This window comes from Canis lupus, chromosome 13 (genome assembly GCF_003254725.2).
Source record: "Canis lupus dingo isolate Sandy chromosome 13, ASM325472v2, whole genome shotgun sequence".
NCBI classification, from domain to species: domain Eukaryota; kingdom Metazoa; phylum Chordata; class Mammalia; order Carnivora; family Canidae; genus Canis; species Canis lupus.
In genome coordinates, this window is record NC_064255.1 from 42885542 (window position 1) to 42899163 (window position 13622).

The window sequence follows — 13622 nt, forward strand, 5'->3', positions numbered from 1 at the left end:
CTGAGGATCCTCCATGGTTATTAATTGACCATGGGGTGTTCAGTCCCTTAAAATCAAAGATCATGCATAACTGCATTCTGATCAAGGTGTATTGGATACAATATCATTGATAGAGTCCATTTGCATTTAAATGACTACACAGTAACTAAAAATAGTCATGATACATTTAAAAAATGGGTAACCAACTTCAAAGGAATGTTGTCTTCAGGGCAGAGAAAATATTAAACCACTGATATAAAGGTAAACATTTAAAAATTATGTAAGCAAATCAGTTCATCAAAACCCCAGCACCAAAAGTTTCTATATTACCTTCGGCTAATCTTAAAACCAATCACTATGATAATCATAAAGTTCCACATAGAGGTTTTCACTGAAAAGTGTTCTTTAGTCACGTGTCATACTCTATTTTTCTAAATCCAATATTAAGATGTTAAATGAGGAGCCAATTTTCAATTAAAAACAAGCCCTAACGAAGAGATTCATTCTGAATTCTAGAAAGTATCTTCATAGTCTGACAATTCCTCGGACAGGAAAATGAAAAATGAAAAGGGAAATGAAAATAGTAAAGACATAATTTTATAATGAATGGTTACATGAACATCCTTGTATCTCTTGTATTTGAAGTCCTCTGATATTTTGAAAATCGTATCAAAATTTAGATAATAAAAATGCCCACTGATGCTACAAATCAGAAAAGACTACAAATAAGATGGTGTTATTGAAAGCAATAAAAATTAATTGCATGTTTGTAGAACACAGGCAAAACAAAAGTAGTTACACTTTAAAATAAGCACTATTCATGACAGTCACCATTTTAGGAATAAAAGAGCTCTAACTCAATAATACGAAAAGTTGATTAATAAATCAGGCTTTTGTTTTATTGTTTGTGATTATGAAGTTGTATACTACCTCCACCTAGAGGTTAAAGACTCACACATCCTTTGGGTTCTCTATGTGGACTCAAAGAGCCAAAACCACTAAAATAAAGAAAAAGAAAGAAAGAAAGGAGGAAGGAAGAAAAAAAAAATAAGTTAATCAAATCCTTTTAGCTTGTGCTTATATGTTTGGCTTTAAAAAAAAAAAACCTGCTGGCTATTTTACTGAATTTTGGTGTTATTATAAACGCATATAACTTAACCACTTCAATCCATTGTAAAAAAAAAAAAAATGCCATTCAAAGGATATTCTTTTCTTAGGTGATTTTCCTTTCTTTCCAAGAAAACGTTTCCGATCGCTTTGGCATTTTATCACCAAAAAGACACGAAGCGGTGAACTTTTTTATAGCCTCTGCGACTTCACAGTTCAATTTTCTGATACAACCTTTCTTCACCTAGAACGGACTCTACAAAATACTTCAGCTTCTCAAAGGCCGCCCCAGCCTGGAACCGCATTCCAAAAAAAAAAAAAAAAAAAAAAAGAAAGAAAGAAAAAAAAAAAAGAAAAACAAAACAAAACAAAAAGAAAAAAAAAATACACACCCTTTACCCTGAATTTAAAAAGTCCAACCCAAGGAACAGACGTCTCACCTGGCCGGGTCCCACAGCAGGACAACCAGCAGCAGCAGCCGCATGTTGTAGGTGTCGGATTTCGCCTTCATTGCCGCTCTTCGCAAAGCCATGCAAGGGGGGAAAAATACACTTAAGATTACATCCCGTTCCCGCAGCCGGGGAGCCCCCAGAGGATGTCGGTTCAATTGAGAATCGGAGTGAAAGCTGCAGAATTATTCCCTCGGAGCAGCGTAAGGTGTGAGGATGGGGGGGGGGGGGGGATGGAGGAGGGAGGGAGGGAGGAGCAGGTGCGGGGCGGGGGAGGGGGTCTGGTCTGCCCTTCTCTTCCTTTTCTTCTTCTTTTTTCTTTTTTGTTCCTTTTTGTTCTTTTTTCTTTTTTCCCTTTTTTTTTGTCTTTTTTTTTTTTCTGTCCTGACGGCAGGATGACCAAATGCTCCGACTTCGCACTGGCCCCAGCCCGGTCCGTGGTGGGCGGACTGTCGAGCTGGCACACGCGCGAGGGCGACACGCGGGACCGCGAGCGGACGTGGGGGCCGCAGAGGGGACCCGGCGGGAGCGCAGGGGGGAGGCGCGCGCAGGGGGGTCCCCGGGCGCCCCCCGCAACCCCCGCGGCCAGCCCCCTGGTCGGGCTGCGCTGTCCCTGGGGCCCCGCGGCCCGCCTGCCCGCTCCCCCGCCTCCAGCAGCGCCCCCCCTGCCCGAGGCCCCGGCTCCGGATCCACGCGCGTGACAGCCGCCCCCGAGCCGCGGAGCGCGAGCCGCGGGGAGCGCCAGCCCGGGGTGCAAAGTTGAGCACTGCACAAGAGCCTGCCCGTACTTGCAGATCCGCTCCGGGCCAGGACTACCCGAGTGGGCTTGGGTTCTGGGGCTTTTTTTTTTTTTTTGCAATGAGCTGGGGACGCGGCGGGGACCGGACCCCGCCGGGGTGGGGGGTGGGGGTGGGGTCCCTGCGGGGACCGGCGCGGCGACCTTACCTGCGGCGGCAGGCGGGCTCGGCGCTCTGCTGCCCGGCCCCGGTCCGAGCGGAAGGGAAACTTGAGCGCGAGCGGGAGCGGGAGCCGGAGCGGGAGCGGGAGCGGGGAGCGAGCCGGCGACTGCAGCAGCCGAGCGAGCGGGAGCGGGAGCCGGAGCGGGAGCGGCGGGCGGCGGGCGGCGGGCGGAGGGAGGCGGCGGCGGAGGGAGGCGGGGGCGGCCGTAGTGGCGGGCGGGGGGGGGGCGGGGCGCGCGGGCCGAGCGGGCACGAGCCCCACGCCTGGAGGGGCGGAGCCAGGCCGCGGGCAGGGCCGCCGAGCTCCCCCGCGGCGCAGGGACCCCCCCGCCCCCCCCGCCGCGGGGAACCGCCCGCTGCTCCCCGCACCTGCACCTGCGGCGGCTCCCCGGGGCGCCCCGAGCGCTGCTGCCCGCCCCCCACCCCCCGCGGGGCGCCCCGAGGCCTCCAGGGTGCGGGGGCCCGGGTGGGGGCCGCTGCGCAGTCGGGAACGCGGACACCCGTACGGCCTCGCTCCCCCGCGCTGCACCTGCCCTGGCTCCAAGGGAGGGGCCACCCCCGCTGGAGGGAGGGCAGGAGGGCGGGACCCGGGCAGCCCCCTCCCCCGCCCCGGGTCACCGGGCGCGTCCACGCGGGACCGAGTCCCCCGCGCGCTGCGTGGAAGCAGCGGGAAGTTTCTTGGGTTTCCCGAGCCCCGTTGGGTGCGCCGCTCGGTCCTCCACACTCCTGCCGCCACCGGGACCGGGGCCCCGCCGAGCCCCAGGGCTGCCGACGCCCCCCTGGCGGCCCCGCGAGCCGGTTCGCAGACCGCGTGCCACCGCCCCCCCCCCGCCCTGGGGCGCCCTCAGCCGCGCTTCCCCTGCGGCGTCTTCCTCGCGTGATGGTCGGACTGGCCAACAAAGATCTACAAAAGTTTACCTGCCGCCCCCTGCACCCCTGCACCCGCCCCCTGCGCCCCACCCCCTGCACCCCTGCACCCGCCGGGTGCACCTGCACCCCGCCCCTGCACCCCGCCCCTGCACCCGCACCCCGCCCCCTGCACCCCTGCACCCGCACCCCGCACCCCGCCCCTGCACCCCTGCACCCACACCCCGCCCCACGCACCCCGCCCCTGCACCCCGCACCCCGCGCAGAGGCACCGGCCGCGCGGACCCGGCTCAATTCTGGGCGCGGGGCTCCCCGCCGGGAGGGGCACCTGTTGGGATGCCATCCCCGGAGCGCGCCTTCAGCGCCGTGTGTGATCCGTCTCCCTGCTCTCCCGTTTTATCGCAGGCATTAAAATCCAAAACGTGCAACTTGAACAGAAAAAAAAAAAGAGCGAGAGACGTTCTCCCTGTTGTGCTGCACGTAAGGCCGAATGTTAGGCAGCCCACCGAGGGGTTAGCTCTTGGAGAAGTTGTTACACACGTCAGACACTTTTAAGGGGGGGGGGGAATATGCCGATTTGCTTTTCTCTTATTACATGTGGAGTCCATATGTGCCAAACCCTTCAATTTCGTTAGTTACGAACCAAAAATCCAGACTTTTTTTTTCCCTAGATGGTGCAGTTTTCCTGGCCACAGACACCGCTAACCTAACAGTAAATTTCAGCTTTGCTTCCAAGATGACGGGAGGAGAGTAAGACCTTTACATGGTAAATATTTCAAGCTGTTCTTTTTAACCTGTTAATCACCACTTTCTGAACAAGCACTGCGTGGGCTCCAGCCCAAGCCGACATTTGCTCCCCTCCTATGCTGGCTCCGGGAGGAGGGCCCACCACCCAGCCTCCCCACCACCCACCCGGCCTCCCCACCACCCACCCAGCCTCCCCACCACCCACCCAGCCCGCCCACCAACCACCCAGCTCCCCACCACCCAGACCCCAACAACCACCCAGCCTCCCCACCAACCACCCAGCTCCCCACCACCCAGCCCCCCACCAACCACCCAGCCTCCCCACCAACCACCCAGCCTCCCCACCAACCACCCAGCTCCCCACCACCCAGCCCCCCACCAACCACCCAGCCTCCCCACCAACCACCCAGCCTCCCCACCAACCACCCAGCTCCCCACCACCCAGCCCCCCCACCAACCACCCAGCCTCCCCACCAACCACCCAACTCCCCACCACCCAGACCCCCACCAACCACCCAGCCTCCCCACCAACCACCCAGCTCCCCACCACCCAGACCCCTACCAACCACCCAGCCTCCCCACCAACCACCCAGCTCCCCACTAACCATCCAGCCTCCCCACCAACCACCCAGACCCCCACCAACCACCCAGCCTCCCCACCAACCACCCAGCTCCCCACCACCCAGACCCCCACCAACCACCCAGCCTCCCCACCAACCACCCAGCTCCCCACTAACCATCCAGCCTCCCCACCAACCACCTAGCTCCCCACCACCCAGCCTCCCCAACAACTACCCAGCTCCCCACTAACCATCCAGCCTCCCCACCAACCACCCTGCTCCCCACCACCCAGCCTCCCCACCAACCACCCAGCCTCCCCACCAACCAGCCAGCTCCCCACCACCCAGCCTCCCCAACAACCACCCAGCTCCCCACCAACCACCCAGCTCCCCACCAAACACCCAGCTCCCCAACACCCAGACTCCCCACCAACCACCCAGCTCCCCACCAACCACCCAGCTCCCCACTAACCATCCAGCCTCCCCACCAACCATCCAGCCTCCTCACCACCCAGCCTCCAGCCTCATGAATATTCCCTTCCCGACTGGCCCATGGCAGAGGCTAATTGAAATTCCCAAAGATAAAAAGCTGCCGTTCAAGACCTTGCAAGGAGGGGATCTAACCCTCTTCTCCTTGGTGTGAACCCTTCACTCCCTACTGTATTTTCCTGTCTTCCTTTTCTGGCGGTCCATCTTCATTAAGATCTCTATCACTTTTCCACTTAGACGACTGCTAAACTGTTTACGTTTTGATGATGGAAGTTGAACACCTCGTGGTTGCGTCCCCACGGTAACTGCTATGCTCCAACAAAATGTCTCTTTTCGGAATGTCACAGTTTTTGTAAATATCTTCATAGATTATTTTCATATTTGCCAGTGTAGTTGTTTTTTTTTTTTTAACTTCTGGATTCTAATGCTGCATTATAGATGCTTCGGTTTGTTTTGCTTTAAAATTTGCATCTATTTTGAATGATTTCTAAAAAATAATTAGGCTTTCCCATTGGCACCCTTAATAGGTTTGCAATCCCATTGCCATATGACCCATTTATATGGAACTTCACAAAGCTGAAAGCTCTTTGGGATGATTTTCACCATTTTTTAAAAAACTCTATGTTAGAACAGCCTATAGATTTGGGTGTGCACTTACTTGAGGCAGACTTCAATAAAAACCAGATTCCGAAAATTCATTATAAACCACAATTTTTACTTATTCCCCACAAAATGTTTTGCAACGTTGCTGAAGTGGGTAGCTGTGATTTGATTTCCAAGCACATGAAGGGAACTGGAAATCAGAAAAGCTGATTGCAGGCAGTGGACCTCTCCTTGTCTCGCTGCATCTATGCTGGTATTTCACTGCCGGGGATCTTCAGGGATCGTCCAGCTTCCGCAGGTACCTGACAGATCCAGTCTGATTTCTTTCTTCTCTCTGTGATGGAGCTCAGTGCACTGCCTGTGATTTGAGAGCCAGCCTGGGGAGGTCGTGACTAAGCTCTTCCTACCCACTCCTTTTGGAGCATGTCCTAAGGCAGCCAATCCTGCAGAAGAATTGACAACTAATTGGTTGCCAGTAAATCTAAATTTGTTTCTGCCCAGGCTAGGGCAACGCAGAACCTTCTGTTTGAATTACTCTCCCACAAATGGGATTGGGGGGTCACTCCTTAGAGATTCCTTATCCTTCATACTCTAGTCTCTAAGAAGATTTCCACATGAGGAACAAGAATGAAAGACAAGGAATTGGCGGGGGCGGGGGGGGGACAAAATTGGTTTTGTCTGATTTTTCTTTCCCCATATCTTACAATATTGCACATTTAAAAAATTTATTATAAGACTGTTTGTGTTTTTTGAACAGATATTTTGGAGAGCTTCCTTTTTAGGGCCCAGCCATATAGACTTGGCATTACTGTTGTGGGGAACTACTTTTCTGTATGCCCTGGGGAACTCATAAATCTTAAAGTTCTATATGGTAATATGTGCATTTTTCTGTATTATATACACTAACTCATACAAATATACAGATACTTATTGATAGAAAGAGAATCTGAACTAATAAAAAGAGGCATAAGGATGTTAATGAGAATAGCATATGGATAATACGTTTCTACAAGATGCATTTGGTCTCACAACATAATTTAATCATGCCGATTTTTACCTACTTTGAAGAGAAGTACCAGAATTCAACAAGAATAGCCTCTCACTGTATTTACAAATTTTAAAATATTGCCATGTATTCTATATAATAAACATATATACACTTTAACTACACCTTCCCATCTGAGTCATCCGCTCGAATGAGTATATAAATCTGTGAAAAATTAAGAACTAAAGCATAAATTTTCTTGTTTTCACAGAACTAAGTGCTATCCTGTACTTTTCCCCAGAATGCTTCACTAATTTCAATGTTTACTTGGATGGCAAGTCTGTTCTATATTCACCAAATTATCATTAAAAACAAAACAAACAAACAAACAAACAAAAACTAGAGCAAGTACCCATCTGGTAATTCTTAGGTCAAAACCGTGGCCTGGCCAAGCTCCATTTTTCCCTGGAAGTTTAATTGAGATGGATGGTTCTAATATGTCCACTAGGCTCCAAGCTTCTGAAAGAAGAAACAGCTGGAAAGTGGGAGTAACTGGCCTTATAAACAATTCCAAAACTACTCTGTTACATTAATGTATTTAGGTCACATTTCATTTTCTAATGACTAAGTATCACGTATACCAGATTGGATGAACTCTGCATATTACCTTCCTCAAACAGAGTAACTCTGTTTATAAAGTAATTTTGCAAATCCTTATCTAACTTGCAAATCAAATATATCATGCATTCAGGATATCCTGGTGGTTTCTGAGATTTTAAAAGCGACTCACATCAAACAGTCACAAAGAGTAATTTGAAAGGAAATCCTTTTGCCTTCTTTTCATGAAATTATAGATTAAATGCATTTTCCAGTTATTGAACTACGTCCCAAAGCAAAGAAAACATTCCGGTAACGCAAAACAGAAGTATGCTGTGCATTTCGTGAGGCTACCTGATTGGCAGCTTTTGCCTCTGAGGCATATTTTGCAAATAATAATCATAGTAATGCAAATAATAAAAATCACCGTGCAGTGTCTTCACTTGTACAACACAATAGATCCCATTCCAGATATTTTGCATGGATTAATTTAAACAGGTAAGGATTAGGCTTTTATTATTCCTGTTTTCACTGGTGAGAAATTTGAGGCACAGACAGCTCAGTCTAGTCTCCTACCTGTAGAGCCAGGATAGAGCCCAGCAGTATGGCCCCATGGCCTCCGGGCTGAACTACTATGCCATATTGCCTCTGCGTTACTCCATGAGCCAAAATTCTGACTTCTTGGGTGCAGTCTACCCATTGGGGCTTTGGATGAGATACTTAACTATTAATGGGTAGGGTAAATAACAGCCATATATTCATTCAACAAGTCCTACTAAGTGTCTCCAATTTACAAGACCCCTCTGGATGGAAGGATGATGACGGTATGGTCATGGCCTTCGGAGAGACTATGAGAAAATTGGAAAGCATGAAGTAACATACTTTGTTCACTGCAAATAAATTAATAGCCAAGGCTTAGACGTATGTGTATACTCTAAAAACTTTTCAATGTTTCCAAGACAATACCAGCTTTACTAAGGAGTAACATGCAGCTTAAAGAAAAAGAAGGCGACATGGGGAGCTTTACATTTAATTAAGAGTTCACAGATCTAGCTGTTCCCATATGCCAATTAGTAAATGGATTATTAGTAAGCACGTAATTAAGCACTTTCTATGACACAAAAAGCCACTTAAGAACTCCCAGGACCAGGAAAAGTTTATGTCCAGAATAAACGATATTTCTAGTTTCTATGGGTACTTTCTGACTAACAACACCTTATAGGTAAAATTATGCAGGAGAAGCCAATAACAATAAAGAGCGACAACATCAGAAAATAGAGGAAATCCAGGACCTAATTTAGGTCCATTTACATACATTTCAATTGGGCTAAGATTAGTCCCAAGTGAAGAATTATTTCAATACCATTATTTTTGGCATCAAAACTGTTCCATCTTGAGAGGAAGAGAGAGTATACATATTGTGAAGAAATAAATGAAAAATATAACCAGGCTATGAGTGTTTCGTGGTCAAAGAGACATGAAAGAGAAAATAGAAACCAATTATTTCTAAGAAAAAGCGAATAATGCCATGGCAAATTAATTATGGATATCAAATGATTTTAAATAATAATAGGTAGATCATTTCTCCTTACTAGAGACCTCTTTGTATTTGCCAAAGGAACTTGCTCATAGTTGCACAATAAATAATTGCTGATTTCTTTGTAGAGTTAAGCACTTTGGAATACAAATTGGGAGCCTTGGTACCAGAGTTAAAAATGGCATGACCTTGGGCAGTCTCAGCTTTCATATCCACTGGAAAGCCTCAAAGCTCTCTGTCTCAAACGCTCACCAGTAGACTTTTTTTTCCTCAAAGAATATCTCCTCTGGTGTTCTCAAACTTACCATCATCCCCCCACCAAAATCCTGAAAACTGGGAGTCCTTCTAGGCTCTTTTTCTCGACACCACCACCACCACCACCACACATTTCTGTTGCTGAGAAGATGAAGACAGCTCTCCGCTGTCTCTGATCCATTCTCTCCACTCTCTCCATTACCGACTCCACGGCCTCAGCTCTGTCCTCACGGGGACTTCTGCGTTCCCAATAAGCAGTAGCCTACTAACCAGTCGCTCTGCCTCCAAGTTCTGCTTTCTGCAGTTTGTTTTCCACGGCCAACATGAGTCTCCCCAAGACCAATTTGATAGCGTCATTCAATCATCCCCAATCCTTTCTTGATAAAAATACAGGGTGTGCACTCTTTTGCATAGCACCGTTGACCACTGTTTATTATATTGCCAGCCTCAACTGGGCTCTTTCTGCACACATATTATTTATTTATTTATTTTCTTAGAGAGAGAGAGAGAGAGAGAAGGGGAGAGAAAGGATGGGGAGGAGCAGAGGCAGAGGGAGAGGATCGTAAGCAGGCTCCAGGCCCTGTGTGGAACCTGAACTTTGGCTTGATCTCACTATCCCGAGGTCATGGCCTGAGCCAAAATCAAGAGTCAGTTTCTTTCTTTTTTTTTTTTTTAAGATTTATTTATTTATGAGAGAGAGAGAGAGAGAGAGGCAAAGACACAGGCAGAGGGAGAGGCAGGCTCCATGCAGGGAGCCCGACGTGGGACTCGATCCTGGGACTCCAGGATCGCACCCTGGGCCAAAGGCAGGTGCTAAACCACTGAGCCACCCAGGGATCCCCCTCAAGAGTCAGATTTTTACCCAACTGAGCCACCCCTCTGTTCACACGCATGTGCACATGCATATGCACACATACATCCTCCATTATCAGCATTAATTTTTCAACATCATCCTGTCCCCCTCGCCTTTACGAATGAAAATATTTATGTTCCTCTCAACAACCAAATATTTCAGGCCTCCATGCATTGGGCTTTTACTGCCCCCTTCAATTAGAATGCCACTTTCATATCGTCTACCTGGTAACACGTCAAGCCTCAGCCCTATAAACTAGTTCTTACCTTTCCAGATGAAATTGTCCACACCACCCCTTGTACTCCTGCTGAACACAGCACGGGCATTTAACACAAAACCTAAAGACCCGCCAGTTGAACTTAGGTGCTAACTTTTGTATCTTACCCTATAACCTGCGAGCCCTTTGAAAGCAATGAGCTTCATCTAAACCATCTTTACCTACCAAATGCCTCGCACCGAACCAGTCATATATAACCTCAAGAAATTCTGGAGGATTGAATGAAGGAAAGAAAGAATTGATGAATGGATGAACAACTTAATAAATGAATGAGAGAACACTTGGGCATCTGTACTTTCGTATGTCCATGAGGACCACAGTACTTTCTTCCTGCCAAGGAAATGAGATGCAATAAGCACTCAGACTCTGGTGCTAAACCCAGGTCCTAACCCTAGTTCTACTATTCATTCGCTATGCAACCCTAGATTAATCCCTTAGCTTTGCTACCCCTAGTGTTCTCACCTGTTTAGAGTGAGGATAACTAGGAATCCACCTCGCGTGATCTTCGTGAGCATTCTGCGAATTGATAACTTGTGTACAGGCGACACCTGGATCGTAGTACCACACGGAGCTTGCTGATACCACTGAAGTAGCTGAAAGCTGTTAGTTCACGTGCCTCGACATTTAGTAGATGACATGAGTTACGCTCCTTGCCATTACATTTATTGAGTCTTTTGACTCCTCTTTTTCAACATGTCCCCATCCCATCCACTCTTTCCCATCAGCATTCACATTCCCACCTTTGCAGGACAATTGGTCAGAACCCTCCACATGAACCCACATTCTCTTATGGTGTCTTTTTTCCCCCCCATGAATACATTGCTTCCCTCATTCGTTCCCTTGCTCTTTCTCTTCTCTCTCTTTCTCTCTCTTTCCTGCTTTTTTTTTTTATGTCCTCTTTTTAGTGTGTCATGCCCTTCCTTTTTATTCCAGCTTGGCCTGCATTTCCACCTTTTGTTCTCTATTGTTCCCTTCTCCTGTCTGTCTCTCAATAATATTCATATACAGCGTAAGTCTGCATCTGTCTGTGCACTTGTCCTCTGTTGTATGAAGAAAATCGGTTAGAAGAGTAGATATGGGTAAGAGAGTGTCTACTTAGGCGTGCAAATGTGAGTGCCAGCACTGCAGAGGCCTGGGCATCCCTGCCTGTGCTTCTGTGTTAGGTCTCTCTATAAGTCGTGCTCTCAAATCCACTCAAGTGTATTTTATTGATTCATTACATGAACTGAATGGAAAAGTCAAATGACTTTCTCTTTTGAATTGGCAACTGGTTTGCCTGCGACAAAGAAATTGCTGTGCGTGGAGTCTTCTGTTTAAAAGAGATCCGCATCTGTAATATGCAGAGAGCCAAAGTCAGTAATCCACATTGAAGCTTCCAGCTATCTTCCCAGGCATACCCTAGATTAAAATATGGTTATAAGTCACTTTTCCTTTATTTATTATTTTTTTTCTGTGTGTGACTTCCAGGTATCCAGTATCCTTATGCTACTGCTTTGGAAACAAAATACAACAAGACTCTCCATTATGAGTTAGGAGATAACAAATTATCCTTCAAGGATGTTTTGGGGGTTTTTTTGTTTGTTTTATTTCTTTGTTTCTTTTTCTTTTTGAAGAGAGACGTTTTCAAAAAGACTTATGACAGACAAGAGATCCATCCAGCAAATATTGCCAGTTTCCAGCCTGGATGTGTGAACAGATTGAATTTCCTTATTCTCATTGAAATTACAGGTGACAATGAAACTTCTGAGCATTGAGAGGTGAGCAAAAGAGACCCGGGCCATTTCGAGATGGAGGCTGAATGAGCAAGTGTCCGATGCACCAAGCTTTCTCCTTCCTCGCTGTCTGCTTGTGGCCAGTGACAGCCCCACATGGCGATCACTCAGTGGGACCTTGAGTGAGGACAACGAAGATCAGAGTGCCCAGCTGACCTGCCCTGGACATGCGGCATGAACTAGAAGTAAATATTTGTTTTAAATCTCTAAAATTCGGGGTGGTATTTAATCATAAAATAACTTGGTCTATTTTGACTTCTGAAGGGTGAAAAGGAAGTTTTGTTGTGTGTCCTTTCTTAATACCAACTCTGGGATGGAGAGGCACAGAAAATATTTTTTTTGCAGGGAAGGCTTTCTTAAAGATCGTGAAGTCACAACATACAAATAATTGCTTGCCTAAGTCTGAACCAATTGGTCTTTGGTCATATCTGCGCTTTGTTTCCATCCCTTAATGGTCCTTTGTTTTTTTTTTCTGCACCTAAGCATCCAGAGGGATTGTCTGGGGTTGTTTCTGACAAACAGTTCCAAATCTCTATTGAGGACAGACACTGAAAGTAGTAGTAAGGGGGTGCGGTGTAGACAGGATGGTATTCACTGAATTCCAGCAGAAACTCCCATTGCCGAAACATCCAGTAGATTCCAGAAATAAAATGGAAAAAAATGATAAAAAGAGAAGGGGTGAGAAAAGAGGCCTAACTGAGAAAGCACGTGCCAGATGTGAAAGCGGAAGCGAGATGGTTACAAGGACAGGTTCCGAATAGAAAGTCACGTCAGGGATTTATCTCCCTCTGTCTACGACATAAAGAGAAATAAAAGAAATTGTCTCTGACCTAAAGATAGAGTGTGCGAATTTTAAAGGCATTTTCAGAGATTTTCAGCAAGGTAGAAAAGGCCAGTTAGTCATGGATTTTTATACGAATTATGTTGTTGTCATTACACAAGTCACTGGAGCAAAAATTTCTAGGTTCCAGCTGCTCTTAGCCAGTCAATCAACATCATTCAAACACAAACCATTGCAACGATTTCACATTCAAATTGTGAGGAGAAAAATACATAAGTTTTTAATAAGCTCTCAAGGGACCAGAAACTATGATTTGTCTCTCTTTTGATCCTTTATCGTGCTTTTCATATTGAAGGTGCTCAATAAGTGTTAACAGGAGGAAGAATAAATGAGTCAATAAATAAATGAGTAAATTAATAAATTAATGCACAGATGTGTCAAAGAGCTCATCAAGAATAAATGAGTGAGGGATCCCTGGGTGGCGCAGCGGTTTGGCGCCTGCCTTTGGCCCAGGGTGCGATCCTGGAGACCTGGGATCGAATCCCACGTCGGGCTCCCGGTGCATGGAGCCTGCTTCTCCCTCTGCCTGTGTCTCTGCCTCTCTCTCTCTCTCTCTCTCTCTCTCTGTGCTATCATAAAAAAAAATAAAAAAAGAATAAATGAGTGAATAAATAAATGAATAAATTAATAAATTAATGCACAGATGTGTCAAAGAGCTCATCGAAGTTGTTCTCGCCTTATCCATCTTGACCTTTCTAGCCTGGCCTCCGTGCAGCGGTCTGAGTGCTCTTTCCAAAATACAGAT

General features: G+C 47.2%; 1 protein-coding gene and 1 long non-coding RNA gene across 20 annotated transcripts in view; one reads left to right on the forward strand and one right to left on the reverse strand.

Annotated features, from left to right (window-relative positions):
- The window catches only part of GABRA2 (gamma-aminobutyric acid type A receptor subunit alpha2), a 162431-nt gene extending 158606 nt beyond the window's left edge, over positions 1–3825 (reverse strand). For 16 of the 19 annotated variants that reach the window (XR_007401660.1, XR_004813025.2, XR_004812824.2 and 13 more), the window contains exon 1: positions 1527–1659. Coding sequence is in view for 11 of the 19 variants with exons in the window: in XM_035712236.2 (XP_035568129.1) it covers positions 1527–1618 (92 nt within the window). In the remaining 8 variants the exon portion in view is untranslated. Of the gene's footprint in view, positions 1–1526; positions 1660–2480; positions 2640–3689 lie in introns of those variants that run through there. The other 3 variants (XM_025435663.3, XM_025435662.3, XM_049092926.1) reach the window with 3 other exon arrangements.
- LOC118353819 (uncharacterized) overlaps positions 1605–13622 on the forward strand; it is a 34335-nt gene continuing 22317 nt past the window's right edge. Inside the window, exons 1-3 of the long non-coding RNA XR_004813223.2 lie at positions 1605–1743; positions 4033–4127; positions 11993–12221. This is a non-coding gene — a long non-coding RNA (uncharacterized LOC118353819). The remainder of the gene's footprint in view (positions 1744–4032; positions 4128–11992; positions 12222–13622) is intronic.